Source organism: Mus pahari, chromosome 8 (assembly GCF_900095145.1).
Source record: "Mus pahari chromosome 8, PAHARI_EIJ_v1.1, whole genome shotgun sequence".
NCBI classification, from domain to species: domain Eukaryota; kingdom Metazoa; phylum Chordata; class Mammalia; order Rodentia; family Muridae; genus Mus; species Mus pahari.
The window spans coordinates 29,575,493-29,591,611 of NC_034597.1; the positions used below are offsets into that span (position 1 = coordinate 29,575,493).

The 16,119-nt window shown below is 37.6% G+C and overlaps 1 protein-coding gene across 2 annotated transcripts in view; it reads right to left on the reverse strand.

The window, feature by feature from the left end:
* Positions 1–2,171: 2,171 nt before the first annotated feature.
* Positions 2,172–16,119, reverse strand: part of Nrg3 (neuregulin 3) — a 1,055,513-nt gene continuing 1,041,565 nt past the window's right edge. Inside the window, exons 8-10 of one of the 2 annotated variants that reach the window (XM_021203112.2) lie at positions 12,044–12,193; positions 7,033–7,104; positions 2,172–6,796 (exon numbers count right to left, since the gene is read on the reverse strand). In XM_021203112.2, the coding sequence (XP_021058771.1) occupies positions 6,289–6,796; positions 7,033–7,104; positions 12,044–12,193 (730 nt within the window). In that variant the 3' untranslated portion in view covers positions 2,172–6,288. The remainder of the gene's footprint in view (positions 6,797–7,032; positions 7,105–12,043; positions 12,194–16,119) is intronic. The other variant, XM_029541389.1, reaches the window with a different exon arrangement.

Genomic DNA, 16,119 nt, shown 5'->3' on the forward strand with positions numbered 1-16,119 from the left:
GATAAAAATGAGTAAATTGCATTGGTCTCTTCTTTTACATGAAAATCCTCATTTAATAAAGTAAACAAGATCACAACCTAAGAGAATCTTAATTCTGAGATGCAACAAAGGCTCCCAAGGCACTCATGTATGTGCTAGAGGTGGTCAGGGTCTCCCACCAGATAAAAATTTATCTACTAAAGTCACAATGCCAACTGATTATAAAACTCATGTGTTATTTTCTAATATTCATCAGAATAGATATTCCCAAGTGTAGTGGCTATTCCTGGTTGTCAACTTGACTACCTGCAAGTTCTGTGACTCTAGAGAACCTTGACTAATACACCAAGTGTATATTTGTGAAAAATATGAGACAAAACCTTTCCTTCTAATTATCATTGTACATATGCAATAGTTGCATGTGAAGACACAGATATTTTTAGGATGAAAATTTATGTTCTTCCATTTGTTTCTGTTTGAACAATTGTATCTCCCTTATAGATTTTTGTTGACAAGATATCACTCAACAGCAGGTTTTAAACAATAAAAATCAGAGAAAACCAGAACACATTCTTGCCACATGCATTTCTTAATGAGGGATATTTCATCCAAGGTTTTCCTGGAGTTGATATTTAACAAGGCTTAGTGCTCTGTGTGCATGTAGTGTTTTAAGTCCTTTTATTTGTTTACTGTAAAAAGTATATGCTATAGATGTAGAATATATTGCAGATGCCTCAGTGATTCATCAGACCTCTAAATATATCAAAATCAAGTTCAACGAATGTGGGTTCCCCCAAGTTTGATTTTGTAAAACTACTGCATAGAATCCTTATGACTTAAAATCACGACACAACTGGAATTTTATGTCTTTGACTCAAAAATTTTAACATTTTTCATTGTTTTATTGAATACAGAAAGAATTTAGACTTCATGGGTTCTTGACCAAAATAAATTATAAATAGAAGAATCAGTGCTAGTCTGGATGGTACTGAAGAAGCATATTGGGGTACTGAAGAAGCATATCTGGGTACTGATTTGTCAAAACAGCAATTGTAAATAAAGCCCAGTACGTACACACTGCTTTTTGGTGCCCTCAACCTTAGGATTATTTTTGAACCTTAATGGAAAAGTGTCTACTAAAATTTTATTCAATTTTTGAGAATTTATTTTTAAAAGTTGTAATTGTACCAGGTATGGTAATAAACACCTATAATCAAATCCAGTAAGCTGAGGCAGAAGATTGTATATTTACTGATCTCCTGTACCACATGGCAATACTCTTAACTCAAAACAAACAAACAAAAAACATGAGATGGAAATACTTGAGAGCATCAATATATATGTTTTACTCTTTATAACAAATGCATCTGTATAGTATGCATGTAAGTGAAGGACACAATTATGCTCTCCTGCCTGGTATGGTGAAGCTTTGCTCTGTTATTGAAAAACTCTCACATTTCATTTAAGACAAATGTGAAGCAAAGTTTGACCTGTGGTTCTCAAAGTTTCAGAATCACATGTTTCTTGGCCATCCATCTTCATCTCCCGATCTTGGTAAAGTTGCCCTAAGTCTAACCATAGCAACAACCCTATTAATCCATGACATGTGCTGTTACACATGCCAATCTTATTGATTGATACATAGGCTAAGACTTTTGTAAGACTTTGTGAGATAAATCCATAGGCACGGACTACATACAAACAATGCTGAATGATCATATAAAATCTGGAAAAAACTGGAGAACAAGATGTTTGACTAAAGAAAAAGATGAAATACATCATCACATTCCTTTTATAACAGGTGAGGTCAAGGGACCACTCCTACCTGCAAGCTAGAAACGTTCACAAAGATGTATGTCTAATTCATTTTTAACAAACCCAGGTTGTTTCTCTTCACACAGTTCTTTCTTTGGCAATAATACACATCAATACAGGTATTCACGACAAACTACTATCAAAGGGCAAGAAGACTGCACTCTATTTTACTCTTTGTATGGTCGTTTTGTCACTGAATTCACCTGGGTGTCTGACATTGGTGAATAGCGTGCCTTGCTCTCCTTAAACACTCTGCCCTTACCAGAGAGTTCAGTGTTACCACAGGTCAAAGGCATTGTTAGAATATATTTAATTTTTTAAAAAAAAGCATTTGAGACAATTATACAAATAGAGACAGTAATCATTTACACCCATTATTTAATTGTAAATTTAAGAGAAAAATCTAACATATTTCGGTATTGGATTTTGTGAAATTTTTAATTCAAAGATGTTCCCATTTGACTAAGGAGAATGAACTGAAAATGGTTGTCTGATGAACCGTTGTCATTTGTCTGGCCATGAAGGTTTCATGGCATTGCATGAAGTAACCACTTGGTGTTCTTCAAATGAAGAGAAGACAAGGATATCCAAGTAATCTCCTGAATTTAATATTTATATTACGGGCATAGTCCCAGTAGGAGCAGGTGAGTGAAAATGGATGGTATAAATCAGAGAGGGGGAATGTTCTTTACCCTCTGTATTTCTTTAAAAGGGAAAGAATGGGGAAAAAAAAAGGAAGAGATAAAGCTTATTTGAAAGCATAATTTTCCAGGGCAAACTGAGTGTTTATAAAATTGAGAACAGTCTAGAAACCTTAGACTAGTCTTGCCTGAAATGAGGACTGAATTTCTGAAGACAAGATACAAACAGCACAGACATACTATCTGTTGAAAACACTATACTGAAGCTATACAATTGAATAATAATAAAAATTATTCTTTATATATAAAATGTTTCCCAGATACCAAAATGTCAAATAAAAACCCCTCCCCACCTGCTGTGTTCTTAGGTATACCATATACTTATTTGAGACAGATTTCTTAGCACTTAATCTTAGGTCCACAGGGCGGGAGTCAGAGATCATCCCACCCCCACCACACACACATTAATGATTTGTTATTCCTATAGCACCATATGGCAAGATAAGTGTATGGTAGTGGCTGCAAGGATTGAATGTGTTCTGGTGGAGACCTGGTTATTGACAGCCTCAACTTTGGGCACCAGGACCCTTCTAAAATTGTAGTTATTAACTTCACAACTCAGGGAGTATTCTGAAGTCTGTATGGCCCTTTTACTCTTTTTGGTCAGCATGTTATATAACTACTGTGTGAAGGGCCAAGAGCAGTGGACTTCTATGCCTCCTCTATTGTTACTTAGAAATGATGTGAGTCACTGGATGTATGATATATTCACCTAATTCACAGCAAGGTAGATACTGCAGTAGAGTCTGAAAGCGAGTGTTTAATATACATAGGAAGAGAGAAACCAGATGCTAACTCTCCAACATAATCTCTGTTCTACCTTAGTAACATTGATTGGTCAACAACAATATTCCACAATAGCTACCAGTAATTTAAAATGTTTTGTTATATAAAAAAACACATACCAGAAAATAATGACTCAAAGCAAAAATATAATGGGTGATATTCAGTCCAGTTGATGATGTATATGTTGCTTATTTAATTACAAATATCAGTTCCCACAATAAAGATAAGGGACATGAAGCAAATTCAAAGGTATGGAGTAGAAATTCCCATGGCCTAATAAGTACATGAGCTTGAGGAACAAAATAATGATGGCTCAGATATTTGCCAGATCATATTTATGTAGAAAGTCTCAGTGTTTTCTGCAAGGAACACTTGTCAGCTGGTGACCTAAGATGTGCCCATTGAACTTAGACACTTTGCAGGAGTGCTTCCTGTTTCAAAAGGAAACAAAGACCATGGTAACCACCATAAGTAGCTATTTCTGTGGATAATTTTATCTTGAGTATTCAGAAAATACTAATAACTGTAAAGGTTCCATAACATGGCTGTTGAACTTGCCTGATAATTTCTATTTTTAGAATGTGGGGGAAAGGTTTGTACCATAATCATATGATATGCAGTCTTTATTAAAGTAAGATGTTATATTGGGACTTAATTTATATTGATCTTAGTGCAGTTTTGTTTGTTTGTTGATTTTTGTTTTTTTGTACAATAACTTCACGTCCTCAGAGTACCTGAACTCCTAGTTTGATGAATGGAACCTCTGGATGAACGAAATTTAACATTTTACAGACAAAAGAAAGAAGGAAAGAAAGAACAACAACAACAAAAAAAAACCAAAAAGCAAACGACAAAAACAAAAAGCCATACGATCCCACAAAGTTGACTTTAACACACCAGTGTGTCCTCACTTCACACTTATGATAAATAACAACATAATAGCCCAGTAGATGCTCAACTTTCAGGATTTTATAGACCTACAAAACCATCTAAGATTTTCATAAATAGAAAATGTTCTCAAGTGGAACTAAGTTGAGCAAGAAACATATTCAAAATTTACAATGTTTGAAAATGCTAACAATCTTGCTGCTCTACTCAAAGCAAGTAAATGCTAATAGTTACAAATGATCCCACACAACTTTTGTCAGATACAACGTAGGTTTTCATCACTGGGTTTTCGACATCCAAGACCTCAGTTTCCTATTAAACCCTTTTGATCAGTTTTTTAATGCTCTTTCTTTTCCCTAGATGCTATTCTATCTGATATCAATGAGTGTTCACATATAAAAATTTGCAAGATATTTAACACAAACTTACCTCAAGAAAGAATTGCATGTTTTCTCTGCTTGAGATAGAAACTGATGAAATTTTAAACAAGTTTTCCCAAAACTACAGTAAAAGCAATCTTGTATGTACTTTCAAATACTGTGCCTCTTTATTTTAAACAGTGTAAACATAACAACACCACCAATAATTGGATAAAGACTGGATATGTGAACACTAGTTTCCTTGAATGCCCCATGAAAATAAGGGAAAATAAAACAGACACATCATCAGGAGAAGTTTTCAGTTCACCTTAGCAGTGGTAAAAATATTGCTTTATTCCAAATGAACATACAACACAATTTGTTGTTTGGGGGCATTGCTTGTGAACTGAATAGTCTGGTATTTGTGGTTTTCAACAACTTATCCCTTCCACATTAACTACAGAAGCCAATGCCTCTGTCTACACAGAGCAGACTTGCTGTAAATTAGCAATGAGGATGACAAGAAATAAAATAGTCAACTGTCAATTTGATGGTTGGCTTGTGTCAGTAATTTAAGTAAATGATTCAAACTAACCACATCCTCCATTAATTTGCTTTGTGATGCTGATATCAATAAGCCAAAGGCTGTCCTTTGCAATAGTATTCACATCAGAAAATGGTCTAGACATTGTCAAGAGTTTTATAAGACCCCACCATGCAAGTTTCCTTGGATCAAGAACTCGCTAACCAAATTTACATTTAATGGAAAATTTAAAGTGAAAAGATCTTAAAGGGGAAATCTCTTCTGAATATTAGTTTCCCTGATGTTTCAGAACAAATTTTAGCAAGCTTTAATACACACACACATGCACACACATACGTACAGGGGACACATGTGCATCCAGCATATGTGCTTATGTGAGTAAGCCCACAACACTTGCATCCTCACACATGTGCACACAGGCACGCGTGCACACACACACACACACACACACACACACACACACACACACACACACACACACACGTGCCCTTTCAGAGCTTCTAAACACTCTCCAAGAAAAACATTTCTATTAGCAAGATTTTAGTAATACGACGATGTCATTTTGTCTCTTTTCCTATAATAAGTTCACACCTCCCTCTGAGGTTCTGTGCTTTCAAATTCAAATTCTCATTGTGCATGAGAGGAGCTAAGTTTGCCCAGATTACTTCTATTTTCTGTCTTCTTTCCTACTCATGTTTTCCTGCCATTCTTTGAAAATCAAATACAAAGCACTACATTCCTTGACATGACATAACCTGTAGAGAGAGCGTTGATGAATAGAAATTTAGGGGTTGGAACTGAAGAGCCAAATGGCCAGGACTATCTGCTCAACTGGCACATCTGCCCTTGGAATAAACTTCATCCTTTTGAAGCTAGGAGAACACCAGTTTCTTTTCCATATAGACACTGGCATTATGGGACCAAATGTTGGAAATGGCCAAATCTTCCAAGAGCTAAAGAGGACAATGTAAGGACGAACTGAAATTGGATTCAGAATTCTCCCCTAAAGCTTTAGCAGTAAGCTTTATCCCTCCTGAAATGCTTCTTTCCCTTTAAAAAAATATTTTGTTAAAAAACACTATGATATGAGGGTGGCAGACTATTTGGTTTCTTCTAAGTAGATGCTCTTAAATTAATGCATATAAATAATTTGTATTTAATTTCCTCTCCTTCCTGTTGAGCAAAGCATAGAATGCACAGATTCCTACATCTCGAGTCACTTGGTTAGCACAGAGTCTCTTTGTATTTCATTTCTTAAGACAAATTGTGCCTCTCGTTCTGATTTGGCCGTGGGACTCAGGGGGAGAAAGGCTGTGTTTTCGCTAGCACTGTCCTCAGTTTCCATGCTGGCCAGTTCAAAGTCTTCTGACCGTCTGGCATCAGTCAGAATTCGGATCTGTTCCTGCACGGTCTCTAGTAATATTTTCACTTCCTGTTGTTCTTCTAGAAGACAATCGCTGACTGGAATACTCGCGTTGACAATGTCAGCGGAGTAGGAGTTTTTGCACCATTTAATGCTTTTGACGTCAGAAATCCCTGGCATTTGCATGCAGGTTTCTTCTAGACCCACCGACGGGATGATGGGCACAGAATTGGCCCTTGGGGATAAATAACCCACCAGGTCCTTTTGATCCAAGCTATTAAAATAGGGGTTTGTCTCTCTTGAAGGCAGTTGCATATTTATTGATGCATTTTGTTGGGTTTTTAAGCCATTGGACACATACCTGAAAATAAAAGAAAGAGAGTCACATCACTGCTCCCACTGTGCCTCTGAGAACCATACCATCCAAAAATCATTTTCCACATGCACCATCTCACTGACTCCTCACAGCAACCCCATTAGACGGATACTACGCTCCCACGGACAGCAACTTGAAATTCAGGTCAGTGAAGTGACTTGCTCAAGGTCACACAGAAAAAAATAAGGGACAGACTGAGACTCAAACCCAGATCTTCTTACTTTAAGTCCAGGGGTCTTTCAACACACCACAGCTGTATAGGCAGGTGGGATATAGTCTTCCTGACCTCTATCCTAGAATACAAAGTAAATGGGTATTGAGCATGTCAGCGTGGCCTTTTCCATCGTGACAAACAGGACACGACCATGGCATCACTTCACGCATAGCTTAGCCACCCTCTCAGCCCTCGGTCTGTCTTGTAGAGTCGTGTGGTCACCATCATGAGGGGTCATTAGGAAGCTTATTTTTGCCCATCCAGGTATTGTAGTCATCAAAGCGTCTGCTGTACACATGGAATGTGAACCTGATGGCTGTTGGCAGTTTGCTCTGTAGGAATTGCCTTGCTGGCCCATTGCTGAACCGCAGGACAAACACCCGCACATCCAATCCCTCGGCCTGCCTAGTGGGAACATGAAGCATCCTCCCAACCCTGTAGTATTTTCAGTGTCCCAACAGTGAAAGAGGGTACTGGTGTATGGCCATGGCTTATCACAAACAGCAGTGTGTAAATATGTGTAACTTAAGGATTGCAGAATCTTGAGTTCTGAACTGCTTGGGGCTCCTGATTTTCTTCCTTTTATCTTTCCAGGAAGGAAACATGTGTATCAGACATCATGAAAAGGACTTTGGGAGCCCTGTATGGTAGATTTTATTCTACTTCTAGTAAGTTATTCCTAAATACTAAATCTTAACATGTAAGCTTATGCTAAACAACAAATTTCCATGAAATATATTTAATTTTCTTGGCGTATATTGTAATGTAAATAATTGTTTAGATACATGTAAAAGATAGTTGCAACAAAATATATTGAATAGCTATGAAGAAATCTCTACTGTGAGGTCAGTGGGAGCAGTTTCACCAGAATTAGTATAAAAGGGTGGGCAGTAGCTATGTCTTTCCTCAGTCTATCTACAAAGAGTTGGTCATCAATAATTTCTGATCTAGTGAACACATAATGAATGAATATATCTCCAAGGAGCGGAGTCTTTTATAGTGCATTAACTAATATCAGTCATAACAGCTAACATTTACATGGTGACTTGAAAAATTACTTTTGCATCCAATTACATCAAATAAAACACTATTTAGTTTATTATTCTTATGTGATAAGTGAGTAGGTAATTCCAAGGGGCATTCATAAGACCTGTCCCAAGCTGCACCTTTACACTAGTGACAGAAGAAAAATTCTGTAATTGTCCTTCTGTCACTATGCAATTGTCACTATAAAAATCAGAACCAGCTAATGAAGGGATATCCTAATGTAAACTGGTCTATAACATCTTTTGGGGTGCTTAATTTTATATAGACAAGCATAAGAAAACTCCTTGTGGGATCTTATCCTTGTGACTTGTATGAAAGAAAATCAGATTCTAAAGGTCTAATCCATGAGCCAATCTCAATAAAAGAAAGGAGCAACTCTCTGGTCCACTTGTTTAGTCATTGGTACCATACTTCCATAATGTACAGAAATGTACAGAAAATATGCCTTGCATATATTTACATATAAAAGAGAGCTAAGAACTCTGGCTAGAATAATACTATATCTACATCAATGTCATCAGTGTAGATCTATAGGTAGAATCTAATAAGCAGTAATGTGATAATACCAGCAGAGTCTTACAGAAGTGTAAATACTATCTATAAAGTGTTAAATACTTTAGACAATGTTTATAACTAACTGCCACAGTGATTCACCAATGTGACATGATCAGTCAACAAAGGCAATTAGTGCCAAACTTCAAGTGTGCACCTATTCAACCTTATTCTGAATTAAGGACTTAGATGGGAGAGAGGAATTGAAGTTAACTACTCTGTGTCCTCTCCAGAACCAGCTACTGGACACATACATGGCAGTAAGGGAAATCTAAAGTCCTGCTATAGCATGAAGGTGGGTTTTAAAGAATGACAGTTTTCCAAGGTTGATTTAATTCTGAATACAACATGGTTGCAGTCACCAATGCCATTATATGATTTGGGTAATGGTAGTCTTTATCCAAATCCTTAAAACATATAGGGGGCTGGTGATAGAAATCAGTGGAAGTCCAATCTTTGGGCAATACAGTACTGCATTCAACACCACAACAAAACAAAAATATAATCTCTCATACTACTTGGGTACATTGGGGTGGTGGTACGTGTAGGGTTTAACTGAAATAACTTGTACCGTGTTTTTGTGCTATATTCTTGCACCAGATGCACAAAGTGACCTTCAGATCCTTCCTAGGGTTGCCCTGAGGGGTCTTAGCTATGATATTTCAGTAAATGCTTAAATAGAATCTACATTTCTAGATGGAATTATGACAAAGAAGCTAGTCAGACAGCATTCTGCTTCTATGGAATTTCAACAACTCTTTAATAGTTTGATAGTAAAATCATCCACTGACTGCTAATATTCATTTGGACTGCACTCCCTGTCACCCCTCAGGAAAAAAAATCAGAAGCCACAATTATGCTTTTCCCTTTGATCATATGAGCGAAGATGCAATTGTTAGTGTCTGTTTAACTTCTTGTGAGTTGTGGGTCAGGGCCACAGACTTTGTTTCTCTAGTTGACTCTTTTTTTTATTGTTATTCCAGTTTTTGTTTGTTTGTTTTTTGAGATGGAGTTTCTTTGTGTAGTCTTTGCTGTCCTGGAATTCCATTTGTAGACCTGACTGGCCTCGAACTAAGAGACATACCCGGTTCTGTCTCCTGAGTACTGGGATTAAAAGCATACACCATCAGCAGCTGTTTAGTTGCCTCCTAGGGAGCAATTCAGTTTGTAGTGGTCTGAAGAAATGTCCATCCCTACAGTTAGCTAGTCCATCTTATATCATCAGCCATTGGGGTGTCTTTAGCACATCCATTTCCCTTTGTGTAGTTGATTTGGTCAGAAAGAAAAGACACAATCTCACCTTTTCTCATGGGACACCATGAGGAATTCATAGTGCCACTCTGAAATGGCTATTAAAATTTTCTTATCCTCCCTGCATTCACCAATATCAAAAGTAAGGTCAACCTGGTTCCGAGCTGAGGTGGGAACTAAGTATGATTTGGATTATGACTACTTGGAGCATGTTAATCTGACGACTCTGAATCTATTCCTTTTTATTTGCCTGTTGGTTTACCATGCTTTGGGCATTATTACCGGGACTGGCTTTAGTCAGAGAAAAAGATGCTCAGTCTGCATCTACCCCATTCTAAGAGCTGCTGTGCTAGAATAGGCAATGGGTTCAAGCTCGGCACATACTCCAACCACAGAGAGAAGCCACATACATGAGGCCTATTTAGCAGACAACAACCACATGCTTGGTAAACAGGACCAGATGGCTGATGGTTCTTCCAAATTCATTTACTCCCCTTTCAGGCTAAGGGCAGATTTGAAGAATGTTAGCTGGGAAATTCTATTACCAACCCCATTTCCAGTCCCAGGAGAGAGTCAGTCCCCCAGGAGTGGAAAATAGCTGTTTTTGAGAACTGACAATGAGATTGTGCCCTAAGACTTACTGTGCTGAAGCCAGAGTGGCTTACAGAGTCAACATTTAACAACACTGGGTCCATATGACACAGAAAAAAGGCATGTGGCCAGCCAGTTACAGAGATTACTGCCAAGCCAGTAGTGACTGAGCCAACACAAAGTTACAACCGTGTAGGCCCAGAAGGGAAAAGACAAGGCAGAAAATGAAAACTGTGACCTCTGCAAGGTCTGTGAATTTGTGATTCAAACTACAACCTGCCTCAGGTTCTGAGCATCCTTACATCAGGAACATGGTGGGTGAGAGCCAGGGTAGTGACCAAGAGGAAAAAAAATACAGTATAAGAAGGGTTTTCTAGACACCCATTCTAATATTCACCATAGGGGAAGACAGGCTATGTACATGTATGCAGTCCTATGAAAGAGGGTCAGTATCGGTTAAATTAAACCCCCTTTTCACAGGTAAGGCCAAGCAAACTGCCAGCCACTTCTTCACTTTCATTACACACTTTTGATTACTTAGCCGTCCCATCTCCTTGCATCCTATCTCCTAGGAATTGTTCTTTATAACGAAACCCATGTGCAACTTAATCAGACAGGACTACCGTTCATCTATTCCATGTCTAGGTGAAAAGAGAAATGTAAAGATTATGAGCTCAACATGCTCCTGCTATGGTCTCTGGAAGAAAAAAAGTAATCTCAAACAATCATCTTGGGAAAAAAAAAAAACTGCAGAGATCCCAGCCTGGTTCTTTCAGAAAGTCAACTTCTAGATACAACTAGAACCTGATTCTGCAAATGCCTATAGTAAATCTAGATTCTTGAAGTTAATGGTAGCATTATGATAATCACTATTGCAAGCATTGTTTCTGTGAATATGAAAAAACCTTAAGTTTCTTAGTACTTTCTTTTTTATCTGATGAAATGGCCTTAGGTCACATGAAGCTTAGGCTCAGATGACAAAGTTTTCTGAAGTTGACACAAGATGTAAAGGACAGAGATCAAACTTTAATTATAAGTTACCCCACGTATATGTGGGTGAGTTACACCAAGAGCATAGTTGTGACTAGATCCATCTTTCAACCCACTCTCTATGCCTTGAGCTCTGTGTGTGTTGGTGCCTCCTGGAGGACATGGTGCTTTTGCACTGTATGCAGTACATAGGGTGTTCAAACTCCCTGATACCTCCATATCTCATACCTCCATAACATGAATAATAAAGACATCTGAGTTCTGAAATTTTCTCTGTGACTTTCTGCTTTTATTATTTACCTAACCCCCCAGATTCAAGGATACTGGGTAGAAGTAGATACTTCATTTATGTTGAAGGATATTCTTTTAGGGTTTTGTCCATACTACTGAGCAGAGAGTTAAATTCCTAACTTACTGATAAAAGTATATTTTAGTACTTCTAAGCTTCCCAGAAAGCTTCTTCTTCATCATCATCTTTTTAAAAAAAACAAAACAAAATGAAACAAAACAAAACAAAACAGATATATACTAACTTAGTGTCAGACTTCTAATAGTCTCCCATGTAAGTCCCTTGCTATAAGACTTACCCTTGGCAAGGTATCGTATCCTGGTCTGGAATTCTTGATTCTTCAAGTTGTTGATATGCTGGTCCTACAATACCACCCAGTCGACTTCGGGGTGAGGGTGGTGCCCTTCTGAAGGTATTCCTATGCAACATCCCACTCCTTGGTCCTGGGCTGCAGCAAGAAGAAATACTTCTGCTAAGTTGGGAAAACACAACAAAACAAAACCAACAAACCAAAGAGATCATAATAACTTCTAAGAAGTGTTAGAATGTCTCAACATGCAATTGATACCACACATCCTGAAAGTTTCTCTGCTATCAGTGTCAAACATGTACTCAAATAAAATTAGATGCTGAATTCATTTATTGTTGGAGGTGCTGAGAGACAATTCCTTGTCTTCCTGGCTTTCTAGCTGACACAGAAGCAGGTTTAAGGAAGCCTTATGATCCCAAATCCCCTCCACCCTCAAGCCACACTAGCTGTCTTTCTAATTGGCATAAAAACACCCTCATTAGGCAGTGATAAGAGCCAAATGTAGGAAGCCCAGAGGGGATTTATGGGGAAATTTCCATTTCTTAGTGATAGGATAAACAGACCGTACTTTAATTGGCATTCTTCCTTTCACATATGTGTTAAATTCTCAGTTTACTGTCCCAGATTTTCATGAGTCTCAAGAAACTAGTTTTACATTTGAGTTTGCTTTGTGAAAGGGCCTGGTTCAATTTTATTGGGTATATGCATCCAAACATCTCAAATAGCTGAATATTTATAGAGACCATCAATGGTAAAAGGCATAAGTAACCTTAACAAAGTAAGCCTTGACAAAGTCAGCCCTTCTGTACAGGCTATTTTAAAGGAACTAGTTTCTAGGAAGATAAATCACCAAGTTGACTAGAATATTCCTTATCAACTCCCTTCCCCACCCTACTGAGTTTACTGCGTTCAAAACTAAGTGTCCCCTTGGATGTCAGATTATGTGGTCCAAATGGTTTTTCAATGAGCATATAGTGAGCTAAAACTCTTATGCTGCACTTATACTGTCTAAAAATATCACTGCAATTATATAGGCCAGGATGAAAATATTCAGACCTCAACAGTGCACCCACAGGAGACAGTCTCTTACCATGGTCTCAACCACATTACTGTACTATTTGAGATCTGTCACTATTTTCATCAATATTACCATCTTGTCCTAAGCTTATCAATATAAAACAGACTTAATAAATGTGTGAGATAAAGAATTACTGTACTGCTCTGGCTAACCTGAAGCTGGCCTTGATTTCAGAGATTTGCCTGTGTCTATCTCCCAATTGTTGGAATTAAAGGTATGCCTTGCCCTGCGTGGAGTATATTTGCAAATATTTTAATTGGGAGCTTGAGAAAATGCAACTTGAGTGCTAACAAACATTTTGCTAGTTCTGTTAAGGTGGCAGGCGGACATAACTTCTCTATTTTGTGCAGACACCAAATTGTGTCATGTTATTTTAGTTGTCAGTTACGTATCTGCTGTAGAGTTTCCAAAATATTTAACAACGTGGTCCTCGTATTCAATCTCTAAGCCAACATCTGTAACAGAGACTCTGTTTCCCTCTTACCCACATCTATCTAACCTCAGGAAGTGGGATCTAGGATTTAAGGACTTTGGCACTGGAGTAAACTTCTCATGTCTCTCTGATATCAGAAGCATGATGACAGTTGTGTCGGAGTCCTGAAGGAAATAAAATCCACTTTACTGTGGACCAATTGAGATTATAAGAGGCACGGTTAGTGGTCATTAGTTGGGAGGAACCAAGGTGAAGCTACATAAGACACTGATGTACTTCAGGCCACTAACAAAATAGGAAGCCATTGCTATAAAGGAGAGGGACCATTTTTCAGAATAGAGACAGTGTTGGAAGGACCAAGTCAAGAATCAGGCTCTGTAATCCTGGAAGACCAGAGTGGGACAGAAGGCAGGGGATGGATTGACTATGATCTCTTTGTTCCAGCCCTTTCATTCCCTCACCAGTACCTCACTCTAATGTTTCAGAAGCCAAAGGACAGGGGAGTCTGAATCTGACCTGGTGCAAAAGGTTTGCATAGAAAGTGACTTGAGTGTGGTTGGGAGGTGGAAGTGTGAGCATCACACTCCTCATGAATTTTTGTGGATTACGGATACCAGAGAGGAAAGTATTCAAGGACACTAAATGTTCTATGTGAGGTGAACAGGTTAGGTGCACAACACCATGTCTTCTATGAATTCTTTCACCATAGCTGGTAGTGCAAATGTTCCTCTGTGTCACTGGGTGCCCTGAGCATCTGTCTCTGTTGGTAACCTATATTGATGCCACTGTAAGCAAGTTAGATTGCTAAAATATAATGCAACAAAAAATGACATGCCTCAACAGATTTTTTTTTCAACAGGTAGGTTTTCTACTAAATGTTAGAAATAACGATTTTATATTAATAGCTTTGTTTCATATTAAGGCATCCAAGGGAGTCATATTTTCAGTGCACAACAAGAAATTAATTATTCATATCTCACTGAACTGTCAAAACAAGGTCTACCAGTATGAAGTAGTGGCCCATCTTCAAAAGCAGTTGTAGACCTATTGATCAATCAGCAATTCAAGCCTTCTAACCCAGGGGCATTCAGGAAGTTATGAAGCAGGTGGAAAGAAATATAAATCAGTAAAGAGGTTATCAATCATGAAGCTGTTTAGTCTATTGCATGTTTTACAGAACAAAAGCCATGATGTAGTAAACTGTAATTTCAAGTTCTAAAAGTACTTTATAAATCAACCCTTGACAATCTTTCAGCACATAGCCATCAGATACTGCAATGTCATTGAATCAAAAACAAACAAACAAACAAACAACAGCAACAAAACAACCTGGAAAGTCCTTTAAAGACACCATCATTTAATCTTGCAGTTCTAGAAACCAAGATCAAAGTCAAGGGTGGGAGATGGACAAAAAAATATACCTAGGCACAGTAGTACTCTAGTTCCAACATGGCAGAAGCCACCACTTAAAAGTCACAAATTCAAAATAGTTTTGCCATAATATGCTACACAGTAATATTATACTATTTTACATGACAGAGTAGATAACTATAGTAACATGTTTCAGAATAAACTGGGGAAAATACTGTTTTGGAAAATTTTTTTGCCCTTGAAAAGGCTAACAATTTGGGACTTAACTTCTGTAATAAATGCAGCTTCCATAGGTCAAGTGAAAGTAAAAGACTATTTTCATGGGAATTTTGTAAACACACAGTAGGACATACCACAGACTTGACAAGAGTAACTAATGCATCTACAAAGATTCCAAGCTATTTCACTGGTAAGCTGAAGATACTGAAACTATTTTCTTTGTCAAATCCTTGGTACCGTGAAATCTATCTACTGCAAGGGACTGAGAATAAACATCATTATCAGCTTCTGAGGTGTAGTGTGCTCACTGTTAGAGTACCTGAGAATCTCATTGTAAGTATAGCCAGGAAGGCAGAGTCTTTGGGGGAGGAAAGGGGGAGATCAGATTTTTTTTATTGTGTGTTTTTGTCTTGTTAGAGTACAAGGTGCTGAAGATAAAGGAAAATATGTCAGTAACACTTTTTACTGAAAACATTTTTTTTTTGTCAATAACATTCTGTTGCTAGTAACAATTGATGCAGCTTTAAAAACTTTAACTTATGTGTGTGATTTAAAAAGATTAAACTTATATATATAATATTAGATTAAATTTTGAAAGATTAAATTCAGATAGATAGACAGATAGCTTTAAAAATATAAAACTATCACTGAGAAAAGGAATGTTTAGTTTTTTAACAAGTTTTACAGATAAAATGTATTAACTTTAATACACACATTCGTTCTAAATTCATTCTTTTGTTGGGACTATATATGACTATGTCTTTTTTAAAAAAAATTAGATTCCTCATGCACAAAACACAAAATGTGGATGGGAAGATGTCAGAGAATGCGCCAAGCTTTAAAGTTTCCTGTGCCACATCAAATCCCTTTGTAGCTACCCTTTGCCTCCAAAGTTTCTGTAACCAGCTCTCTCTCTCTCTCTCTCTCTCTCTCTCTCTCTCTCTCTCTCTCTCTCTCTCTCTC